At 41.0% G+C, this 12,061-nt stretch overlaps 1 protein-coding gene across 4 annotated transcripts in view; it reads right to left on the minus strand.

Moving 5' to 3' along the window:
* Ziz (dedicator of cytokinesis protein Ziz) overlaps window positions 1-12,061 on the minus strand; it is a 196,935-nt gene that overhangs the window by 41,435 nt on the left and 143,439 nt on the right. For all 4 annotated transcript variants that reach the window (XM_075682221.1, XM_075682222.1, XM_075682219.1 and 1 more), the window contains 2 exons: window positions 8,816-8,994; window positions 7,328-7,655 (listed from right to left, as the gene is read on the minus strand). In XM_075682221.1, coding sequence (XP_075538336.1) covers window positions 7,328-7,655; window positions 8,816-8,994 — 507 coding nt within the window. The remainder of the gene's footprint in view (window positions 1-7,327; window positions 7,656-8,815; window positions 8,995-12,061) is intronic.

Here is a 12,061-nt window from a genome sequence, read left to right on the forward strand (position 1 = left end):
ATTTTGCTAAACATACAAACATAAAAAGCCAAGCCAACTAAGGCGGGCCCAATGGCAGCAGTGCGTCGACTACAAATGCGCACGAACAGAAGGGAAAGAAGCCGCTACATATAAACAAAAGGCCAAAGTGCACGCTACAGAGAAAGCGAAATGTCTACTGCTGCTGCTGGCCTTGGCGATGACACCGATCGCTACTTACTACTTGAGGAATGCGACAGGCGCCATTTTAGCCAAGCTGTCCTCTTCATTAGAGGAAGCGGTGAGGAGGCTAAAAAAGCATGGCGCAAGTCAGGAAGAGAGAGAAGACAAATATGGACTCGCTGCGCGTTCCTTGAGAATTGACGAATGTAGCAACACAACAGAAATGCACATGTACAGACGTGGCCACTGCTAGTGGGAACACGGGAGCCTGTAGCATCGCTCCGCATGCTGCAACCACTGGTGCCTCGTGAAGCCTTGTGGTACAGGCGCAATCAAAGTGATAGGCGGAGTGCCCAGTGTGTCGTCTGCTACAGTTCCTCCCAAATTTTTTGATGCCTGCATGCAGCATTGATAACTCAGAGCCACGAGTGCATGCGATTGAGATACCAACACGCGTGACGATGGGGAGGAGCCATAGTAGACAAACATGCCGGGCCTATAGCTTTGATTACACTTGCACTGCAAGAGTTCATGAGGCACTGATGGTTGCGCTACACGCAGTGATGCCCCGAGTTGCCGTGTTCACTAGTGGAAACGCCGCAACCCGTGTGGTTGCATGGTGTATGTGTATGTACAGTGGCTGCGCTTGTACATACACATTTAGTGGTGCAAAACTATTGGTAAATTGACTGTCCTATCAATAGCACTTTTTTAAACTATCGTTAGTGTGGAAAAGATTATTGATAGTGTTGCTATCGATAGCCCAACTGATAACATTCAATATTTTGATAATAAACTATTAACATAGTAACTCCTAGCAAATACTACTGGAGTACAATCAATAGTACTATCTATAGTATTAGAACAGCTCACAATTGACAGTGCTATTGATAGTTTTGCAGTTCTTGGTTAGTGATATTACTATACATTTTGAGATAACTGACCGTCAGTAACGCTAAGTTCATGCAGTTGGCAAAAGGGAAACATCGCCAAGATTATGTTGCAGTGTTTACATGCGGTACATTGCGCAATTTTACATTATCAGTAAATCTTTCTTCTTCCCTATCGATAGCACTATTGATATGAACAGTGTGCTGTCGATAGTTCAATAATATATCGATAGCATTAATAGTATAATCAAGTTTTGCATCACCAGCACACATACACATGACACACATAAAGACATGCACGCACACACAATGAGATAGTGACCACAACACAAACATGATGGCTATATAGGCAGCATCAATGTGCAGCAATCCAATTCGCTATGCAAAATGTGAAACAGGTATGGAGGTATGGGAGAATACAGCGTGCAAAATAGAAGCATTTTTTACTATTTCTCTTAAAGGCCAAATACAATAAAATGTTGGACCATGTAAAGAGCCTAGTTTCAGATAATGCTGATACGAAGCAGCCTCCATGCATAATTTTACGTTGAAATGCACGTGTATATGCACGTTGATCTCAAAACCCCACAAAAAGCTACCGACACCGCTTCCACTTGCCAGAAGTGGCGCATGACCCAGAATGCTTGGCTGTTTACCATGACCACTGAGGTTAGGTGTCACTTGCGGCCGCCTGTGGCGCGATCAAGTCTCGGAAGCAATGTCCTGAGATTTAAATCATGTCAGCTAACCCTGAGGTGCACGCATCATCTGCTTAGGCGCTTTACAGGCCACTTATAAGAAAATTAGACAATTACCAACCCTCCAACTTTGCCAAGATTGCTCCAATAGTACATGTCACTCATTTATAACCAATTTAGCTGAAGTGAAATTTTATAGCAGTTGGCCCTTTAGGGCAGTCAATTCAGTCAGTGAGTGAGTGTTTAATTTTTATTTCTCGAACATATTTTAGATTTATGAAGATTCATGTGATATTCAGAGCATGGTTCCAAATTTATAACATGAAATGCTTCACAAAGCTACTAATGTGAAGAAATAATTCCACAATTAAGTTTGTGCAAGTATGCCCTTTTTTTGCATCTTGCTCATGGCTTGTGTTACACTATTAAATATAAATTTAATAGCCTTATTTAGAATTGCTCTACAGCTTCTTAGCAAATTATAAGTGCAGATAAAGATTTTGTTTCGTAAGCCAAATGCTGCAAGGCTTGCATGTTACATCTAAGGCAACATTGCTAAACGCACCTGTCGGAGGCCACTGCAGTTGACAAGTTTTTGGCAATATGACTTATTAAGTACTTGAAGACATGCAAATCACGGTTTTTTATAAAACTGCTTCAATTAAAAAATTAATAAGGGCAAATACCTGAAGAATGTGAACCATTCTATCAAGCAAATCTAGGTTGAGATTAAAACACAGAAAATGCAAGGTCTCAGCAAGGCTAACAAGTAAAGTGGAAGTCATCTCTAATTTCATGCAACATAAAGACTATGCTTGCAACATGTATATTTACTATACACAACACGAGACTCCCATGACAAACTTCCAAAGAAAACAGTCACAACAGACAGGCCAGTATGCACACAAATACATTTTCACAATAACCAAAGTGCCACGAATAGAGTAATTGTAGGGGCGCTAAAAAAAACCTGCTTCAAGAAGCAAGAATAATTGCCCATTTTCAAACCACATTTTTACTTCAAACAAACTAAGCAAACACTAAACCACCAAACTGTGTACCGTACAAAACAAGAAAAACTGATCAAGTTCTTCATATCCACCATGCTAGTGGTAACGTAAATAAAGAATGAATGAGAAGGTGCACGTGTATACAAGGTCTGTCCCATAAGTTTATGCAGTCAGTCAGAAGAAGTCAGTTTTACTTGAAAGGCGAAGCATCAATTGCGATAGCAAATTTGTGGGCAGCTATATGAAGTAAGGATGGTAGTTTTCTTGGCCATATAAACTTGTAAACTTAGTCATACTAACTAAATTAACAAGCATGGTGTCACACACGCCAAGCCAACATGAACACATCTCCCTCGATGACCGCGAACTCGATGTCAAAACGCTGCAGTGAGGAAATGCGGCAACAGCAGCGAGCGAATTGACCTTCGTGCAGCTGCCCACAACAATGCACAAACTATGCTGCGAAAACACAGCGTAGTGCCGACTCTGTACCTGTCACAGATGGCTTTGATGATACAACGGCCTGGCCCGGCCACCTGCAGTGTAGAATGCACCCCCCCTCCCCCCCGAAGCCTTGTGCACGATGGAAGGTGGCGCGAGATTGACCCGCAATCAGCAGCTGACACTCACACGCTTTTACTTGCACGTACAGCATAAAGCGCGCGGCGACAATTTTATCGCCCTTGGACTTCTACAAAACCTCATGGCAACGGCAACGTCGACGGCAGAAATGCGCCTGGAGTGTCCATATAGTTTCTATCGCAATAGAACATGTGGGAGATGATGCAGCAATGCCACTCTCTTAGCTTGAAAGGACCTGGTCGACCTCTAGTACAAGCCGGACAAGACAAGGCTTAATTTTATGCGTGCACTTTCTGTGCAACCCATTTTTAGACTTTGCTAATATGGAGATCGGCAAATAGACAGGACAAATGATCAATATCAAATTACTTGTGAAATTGGGCAAGAATGGTGCAGAAATTCATCAAATGTTGCAAAAGGCTTATGGAAAGGATACACTAAAGGAAAGAACTGTGTTTCCGAAAGGCCGTGAAGACCCCGGTGATGATGTAAGGTCAGGACACCCCTCTACCTCGAGCGAAGATGAAAACATCAACCATGTATTTGAATACTTGATTGATTTTTCGATCAAGACACGAAAAATATCAACATTTTCACTCAGTGATCACCGAATGACTGTTAGAATGATATGAGAAGCGCTTGATTTGAGAAAGTCGTCCAGTCATCCATTCAACAGACTTGGACTGGAAATTTGAAAATGACAGAGGTTTGTGCCAAGATGGTGCTGAAACTGCCAACTACCGAGCAAAAAGATGCAACGAAAAGATGGTTGCATTGAGTGGAAAGCTTCGGACAGTGACCGGATGACTGTTAGAATGATATGAGAAACGCTTGATTTGAGAAAGTCGTCCAGTCATCCATTCAACAGACTTGAACTGGAAATTTGAAAATGACAGAGGTTTGTGCCAAGATGGTGCTGAAACTGCCAACTACCGAGCAAAAAGATGCAACGAAAAGATGGTTGCATTGAGTGGAAAGCTTCGGACAGCAACGCTGAATTCTAACAAAGGACTCTCACCAGCAACAAAACTTGAATTTACAAATACAACGTCGAGTTGAAGTCACAGAGCAAGAAGTGTAAAAAGACGAGCCAAAGACGAAAAGAAAGTGTGAAAGAAAAAAGCAATTATCAAATCACGTTGATTGTGTATGACTGCCACAGAATTGTGAACCACGAATTTATACCTGCAGGTCCAACCTGCAGGTCCTGAAGTGTCCAAGAGATTATTCATGTTGCGTGCAACCAAATCCATCAAGAGTGTGGCACTGGATTCTGCACCATGATAAGGCCGTCATGCACTCTGCATCGATAATGCATGCTTTTTTGGTGTGCAATTCCATCACTGTGCCAGAATATCCTCCCAACTTGCTGGATTTAGCCCTGTTACATCTCAACATGATCAAGGGCATTAATTAGACATTAATTATACATTTGAGGGATGCAACGACAATTCAAAAGGAAACGACACCATTCCTGAAGCACTGAAGAGGAAGCTTTAGCTTGGGTGCCCCTATCTAAATACACGTAAAAGAAGAATTCGTTTTTCTCTGCAACCACTGCACCAAATGTGGCGAGGTTTGTTGCATTTAAAAGAAAAACTTAAATATAGTGACTGTTGGTTTCGAATTCTTGATTTAGGTCGTGAATTGTTTATTAAAAAGTGGTAAGAATATAAAATTTTCATAGAATGAAACTATCAATTTGACAACACTGTCAGTCAACAATGAAAGATGATATCATAATTATGTGAATTGCATATAATAGAACATCTAAAGGGGACAAAATTGATACATTGCACATGAATCCCAAAAAATTTAGTAATATGGAAATACAGCTTTTGCAGAACCCTTGTACACAACGTAACAAATTCAGGCAGGATATAAAATGACACGTCAAATTTGTCCTCTTTCAATGATCTAATGGATGCCGTTTGTGATATCTGTTCTTGATGCAGAGCTATTAATATATAAAGTTCGTGCTTCTATTTTTTCTCGAACTTTTGAATTTTTGAAGAGATTTTTAACAAAATTCAGGCCCTAAATCCAAATTCCTCTACAAACAGTGACTAGAATTGAACTCTCTCTCTTAAGTGCAACAAATTTTATTAAAATGGGTCCAGGGGTTATCTCAGAAAAATGTTTTTAAGTTTTACATGTATTTGGATAGGCCACGCCAGAGTTGGGCCCGAGCTAAAGCTTCCTTTTAATAGAAGAGGGCTTCCAAGTGTGCTTTCAGCAAAGGAACAAGAGGTGAACCAATGTAGTGCTTCTAATGGGGAGTATTTTGAATGTGGCCACATTGTTGTATCTGAATGAAAAAAAAATGAATTTTACAATCATACTGCACGAGCCTATGGGACAGAGCTCGTTTGTGCAAGCATATATAAAAAAAAGGAAAATGGGGGGGGGGGGCTAGAAAGTATGTTCCCGATCCCAAAAGTAAAACTGCCTTAACTGTTGAGCACTGTCTGCTAACACAACCATAGAGTTAACTAACAAGTGGCCACAGTACACTCACATGCTGATATTTTGGCACACACAAGCCAGAGATCAGAAAAAGTAGGTAGTGCTGAAAAGACAACTCAAGAAAGAAAGAAAAAAGGCTTCTTTTATTACCCATCCCTCCAAATCATTGGAAACGTCAATAATATACTCTTGCGCAGCTTGGCATATGAGTGAATTATCTAGTTCAAATTTTCATACATTGAAGTGTTTTGAATTTGTCCGATGTTTAGTTTGATGTTTATTGTTGCTGCCGTACTTTATACACACTCCTTGGAAAGGAATTCTGCTTGGAGCATGCAAATGCTCAAACTTCAAGCCACATCAAACCTGAATCGGAGAGAGCCATAGAACACCGATGTACAAAAAAAGTATGTTGAACCGAATTCTAATACTGGATCTGTTTTTACCAGGGAGGTAACGCTCATTTTATTGTAAGGTCCTGGCCGAGGTGTTATGGTGAAGCTGGAGTGAATGAAACATGTACACCCCAAAAAATAAGAATAAAGGTTATACCAAATATAGGAAATTTATGATCCAGAGACAGTATCAGCCTGTAGAATTTTTTTTCAAGTACGTGAGGTTTTTTAAGTAGTATGGTTACTCAGAAGACAAAGAATAAGGAGAGAGGCTGTTCACAGAATTTTGACTTTTTACTGCCCCCAAGTGCTACAGCAGCATTCTTTCTTTTTTATCATCAGAAAGCTGCAAGCTATTGCAAACTGCAACATTCACATGAAAACAAGCTTTTCCATGGCATTAATTTGTTCAACATGGCACACGTAGCTGTCAGTGCAGGAGAACTAACACATTAAAAAGCAAAATGCAAGACATTTTACTAATAGTAGTGTGTATGTCACAAATTTTGTGGGTGTATGTGTATCCACCCAGCAGAATACTGTATTTACCATGGATGCCTCATTCTTATGCCACCACCGATTTCATCCTCGGCACAGAAACAATGCATCACAGTTACGCTTATATCAAACACAGTTGAGCTCAATGTGCTAATGAATGAGTTCAGTATGCCAGGTTTGCAAGCATAAGCATTGTGCTTGGAGCTAAGAAGTGAAGCTACTACCCCCCAAAACAAGGCTACATGTTCCTACTGGTTGAACACGAACTTTTATTCCCCATCCAAACTAAATATTAATTGTGATGTTTTATGCAAGTAACAGCTCAATCACTTCTAAACCTTCTGCATAGTGTTTTTGTTGAGGCACTTATTTGCTTTACGGTGACTAGGGTTACGTGACATCTCGGGCAAATGACACTACTCACTGCAGTGTGGTGTTCCCCTCCTCCCCCCTTCCCAAGTTTTCATGACGAACAACATCCTGAACGTTTTCTGACAAGACTGCTAAAGTAAGCTTCGATCGTGCTTTCGGGGATTGGCTTTGTTTCTTTTCTCAAAGGCTGCACTTTCTTAAATTATGTTTCAGAAATCGGGAAAAGAAACAAGCTGGAGATTGGATTCAATTCAAATGGAAGGACTTTCACCCACCTTGGCCAGCAATGATGGATAAGTAGTTCGAATCCCGGTTGTGGCGCCCAGAGCCCGGCAAAGAAGCTGGCCCGTCGAGGGCCACACTGTTGCGGTACGTCACGCTCTGTGGTGTGCCCGGGTCCTCAGCAGCTACAGCCGCATGGTTCAGACTGTCTGCCTTGCTCATCTTACGAGACGGTGACGTGCCAGATGCCGTTGTGTTAGTTGCACTCGGAGCGGCGGAGGATGGCTGCTGCTGTTCTGTGCTGCTGCTGAAACGGTTGATGTTGGCCAGAAGCACGGAGATGAGGGGCAGGTAGAGTGATGCGAGTCGAGCTTGCTGGGCCTGAGCACCGAGCAAGAAAGACGGAGAAAAATTTGTGAAGTCTTGCACGCTGAACGCAGTATTACTTGAATGTTTGCTTCTTATGAACTTTTTTTTACGCATGTATTCAGGTAGCGTTGCCCCATGCTTAGTATCACTGAGCACTTCACAATGAACTAGATGAAAGTCCAAATGATGACTGCAGCAATGCTACGAGATATCGCGGCACTGAGCCTCATAGGTGATTAGCAAAGCACTGAATAAAAGTGTGAAAAGCATTAAAAAACCAGGCCATTTCATAAACAGCAACACATGTCATAGGTGCTGAAGAGAGCTAAGTGACAAGGCCTTTCAAGTAAACAAAACTCTCCTACCATAAATTATAATAAAAAAGGGCTACTCAAAGAAATATCTAAATCTAGATGCAAGGATTGTCAGCTTTTAAACAAGATACAAAATATAAACTGCAAGCACTCACATAAAAGCTTCACTCTCCATGCTTTGCTGAGTATTTCTGCTCAATTACACAGTGGCGCATGCCGTGCACTAATCTAAGAGAGCTGTCTCTCTAGTATAAAGTAAAGAGCTGATCACGCACATTTTTAAACAATTTGGTGATAAGCAAATACAAAAAGCAAACTGTTACAAATGTACATACTTTTTAGCAAAAGTACATATGTACAAGCAAAATGTAATTACAGCATTGGCTCTCAGTTATAATATTTGTGCAGAGCAAGACACCCAAAGCTCTGTCATCATTTGCAAAAATGGCCTGCTGATTGGTCAGATGTCCACAGCAGGAGCATTACTGTAAGCACATTGCAAAACGCACCAGCATCAGAACACATGCCGCCATTAATCCAAATGAAGTGCCAGCTGAGATGAGTCAAACACTTGTGCTGCGTGCTGCTCTATTTCTCTCCGTGCATTTTGTACTGTACATGCAGTGATATGTATATGTGCAGTAACTTGCCAAGCTTCTTCAGCCTGGCATGAGCTGCAGGCTTAGAGCACCATCATGCACTACAATGAGAGATTCCTACTTCCTAGGCACCATTTGTCCGGCTCTATCACCCTGTCCCCAGTATAACTGTATTCATTTTACTGTATTCACTTCAGGTTCACTTTTGCTGCATGTCATCAAAGCCTGCATGGAAATTCAAGCCCAAAGACACACATACCTTCCCCTGGTAACGGTCGTCAAAGGCATGCTTGGCAAGCAGGTTGCAGACAACACTGATGGCTCTCTGTCGAACTTTCTGCACCTCACTGAGTGCTGCCCGTAGCTCCAGCAGAAGGGCGCCCACCAGGAAGTGGCTACGACAGAACTCTTCCGACAACCGGTACTCCATCTCGTAGTCTGGCGAGTTGCCATTGGGAGAAGGTGCGGGCCACACAGAGAATACAATGAGAACACGCACCTACCAAGATACTACTACAATACAGTGCACCTTGAATGGGCAAAAAAAAAAAAGTTTTTTTCTTGCATAAAAAAAAATCTATACTACTTAGGATCTTTGGTGAAGCCATAGTAGTGCAAATAAAGGATCACATAATACTAAGAATAAAATAGCATAAAATAAACAACGTAAAACACAAGACCGGACACTATGGGTGCTACTGGTAGTGCCTGCGGTGTCTGATCTTATGTTCCTCGTGTTTGTTTTTATTTGCATTACTATGATTTCACCAAGTAAGTAGCCCAAGAACAAGTTATCTTACTTAGCATGTCATGACAATAAAAGTTGGTATATGCTTACAGCCCCAGCCTCTGTCTCACATTTATTCACATGTTTCCTTTGTGTTCACGTTATCTAAGCAAAGAAACATCCTAATACATAATGTTAATAAATATTGCAAATTTAAGCCATACTGATGAATATTCGACTAAAATGGTTAAATTCTGTAGTTCACGCAAATTACAGGTCTGCAATCAGGTATACTGACAGCCGTGCCTTTCTGGTACCAAAGTGCAGCAGCAGCAATTTGATTGCGGTTCTCTGCGCACATGTTCTATGCAGCACATTGAAGCTATTATAAAAGCCACAAAAATGTTAGAAAACAGCTGATGCTTTAAACAAAGCTCGAACCCTCCAACTCTTTTATGGGCAAGAATGATGCTTCATGACAAACTTCTTTTTACTATTCGTCCTCTTAGCTTCACAGACGTCAAATTTATCAGGACAGCTTGATGTGACACACATTTGATCAAAAGCCTGGCCCTTGTAAGCTATAAAATTAGAGAGGTAGCCGAATTGTACATACAGTTGATGGATTTGAGGGTGGCATGTACAAGGTGGCTCTGTACTTGTGCTCTTAGTACAGCAGTAAATGTCAGGGCACTTCTGTATCTTACTACCCCTTGTCACAGTCATGCTCTCCAAGAATAAGCTTGGGTAGCTGATAAACAGTCCATTTCCAATGGCAACTGTCGATATACAAGTTCTGCACTATCAAAGAGCTATTTTCACAGGTAAAAATTGCGTAGCATTTGCACACTGGCTCTCTATCAAGCTATGTTGATTGCTCTATGCAGGTAATTAAATATAATATGTGTCATCTTTGACAGCAAACCAAACGGTTGCACTTCTCTGTCATAACATAAACAATTATGAACACTCATTTTGCATTTCAAAACACTCTCTTTAAGACAAATACTCTAAAGGAGTTTCAAAGGAGTAGACACATCAAAAATAATTGTGGCATTCACTTAATAAAATCAGTTTCTTTTGCAATGCACCTAGCTGTTGAAGTTTTGAGGTGTTCGAAACTAGCACAATAAAACACACCACACAATTCTCTATACGATTGTACAACTACTACATTTCTTTTGTGGATGTCAATGGCCAATGAATTGAAATAAATTTTACCAACAAACTTAATTTTCTTTCAAATTTTGAAATTTGGCAGCGCTAAAAACATTATAAAGCAGGAACAATGGCCTAATTTACTGACTAAGCTACAGGCTTATGGTCACTTGTGCATGCATAGTCTGTAAATTTAGTGGCTAGACTTCACCAATAGGAAGAGCTGGTGGGCTGCAATATGAAGCCTTCACCGTAGCTCTAAAACTCAAGTGACGCAGTATGGTGCAGCCATCTGTGATCAATGTGCCGACCAGACAGAGTAGTACAAGGCCCACAAGTCCGAAAGAACAAGCACAGGCATAAAGCAAGTGAACATAAAATCATGAAAAATGAGCTGCACTTGTCCAAGGAAACATGGAACCAATTAAGTACCTTGATTTCAAAAACCAAAATCGTCAATTCAGATCACTTCTTAATAAAAAAAAATGCCAAGGCCACTTGAATATTACACACTGGCCTCCACCACAAGTGACAGAATTTCTATCAATCGTTCCGAGCAAAACAGAGCACAAGTTGTAATTTTAATGTCTCTACTCCTTTAATGCACACTATTAAAAAAAACATGAGATACAACTGCATGACAAGATGATAATGAGTCATGATGGCCAGTACATGATAGCAAATGCAGTTAAAAAGCCAAAAACATAACACCTTAATGAAGACAAACACGCAAGCCACCCTGTATTGCCAAAAACAAAGCGCCTTCCATCACCAGAAAGTGTTTACTTGCAAATATAAAACCAACACCAGGAAGAATGAAACTGTGAGGCACGTACAGTTACTTATGAGAAAACCCAAGTGACAACAAGCCCTTTATCTTCTGTTATGTAATTGTCACTTCAAAGCACTTGATCACATCTAACGTTAATGTCTTCTAACTAACCCACTTGCTCTTACATACTTTAATACTCCTGTCACACAAGCAAATTAAGTGTCATTTTGAGCGGGTGCACTCTGCCACTAGTGTCATTCACAGGCTGTCATATGGTAACACTTAGTGACACTCGCTGCAGAATGCACTCGGCAGTGAATGTGTTCGGCAAACTCACTTCACTGCGTCCAACTATGTAGCCTTGGTAGCAATGCTTAAAATACACAAACTATTATTGAAAGCACGTTCGGTAGTGAACTTAAACCACCTTTTTTTGTGATTGGAAATGTTTTAAAAAAAGTTAATGAAATGTACTATACTGTAAAAAGCTAGCTTACTATTCTCGATTTCAGGCTGTTTATGTGTAATGGCCGGGCAGTTGGTTATGCCTGTGCTAGTTACCCTACCTATGCAGCCGTCATTGTTTTTTTCAAGTTTAGTGAACGCAAGTAGTGCTTCAATAATGACATGTTCGGACGAGCAGATTAAAGCGCTCACATATGCGAACTTCTTTGTCGTTCTACAGCCAAGCTGACTGTGCGTCGCTTATGTCTTTAGCAGAAGCGCTCTTGAGTATGTGAAATTGGCACGATTCTCTCTATTGTCTCAGTGCGTGAAAAGGTGAGCAAAGTCTCGAAGTGGTCCGTAAGTGATGAATAAGCACTGCCATAACACACTCCAAATGTTCG

Source organism: Dermacentor variabilis, chromosome 2 (assembly GCF_050947875.1).
Source record: "Dermacentor variabilis isolate Ectoservices chromosome 2, ASM5094787v1, whole genome shotgun sequence".
Taxonomy (NCBI): Eukaryota; Metazoa; Arthropoda; class Arachnida; order Ixodida; family Ixodidae; genus Dermacentor; species Dermacentor variabilis.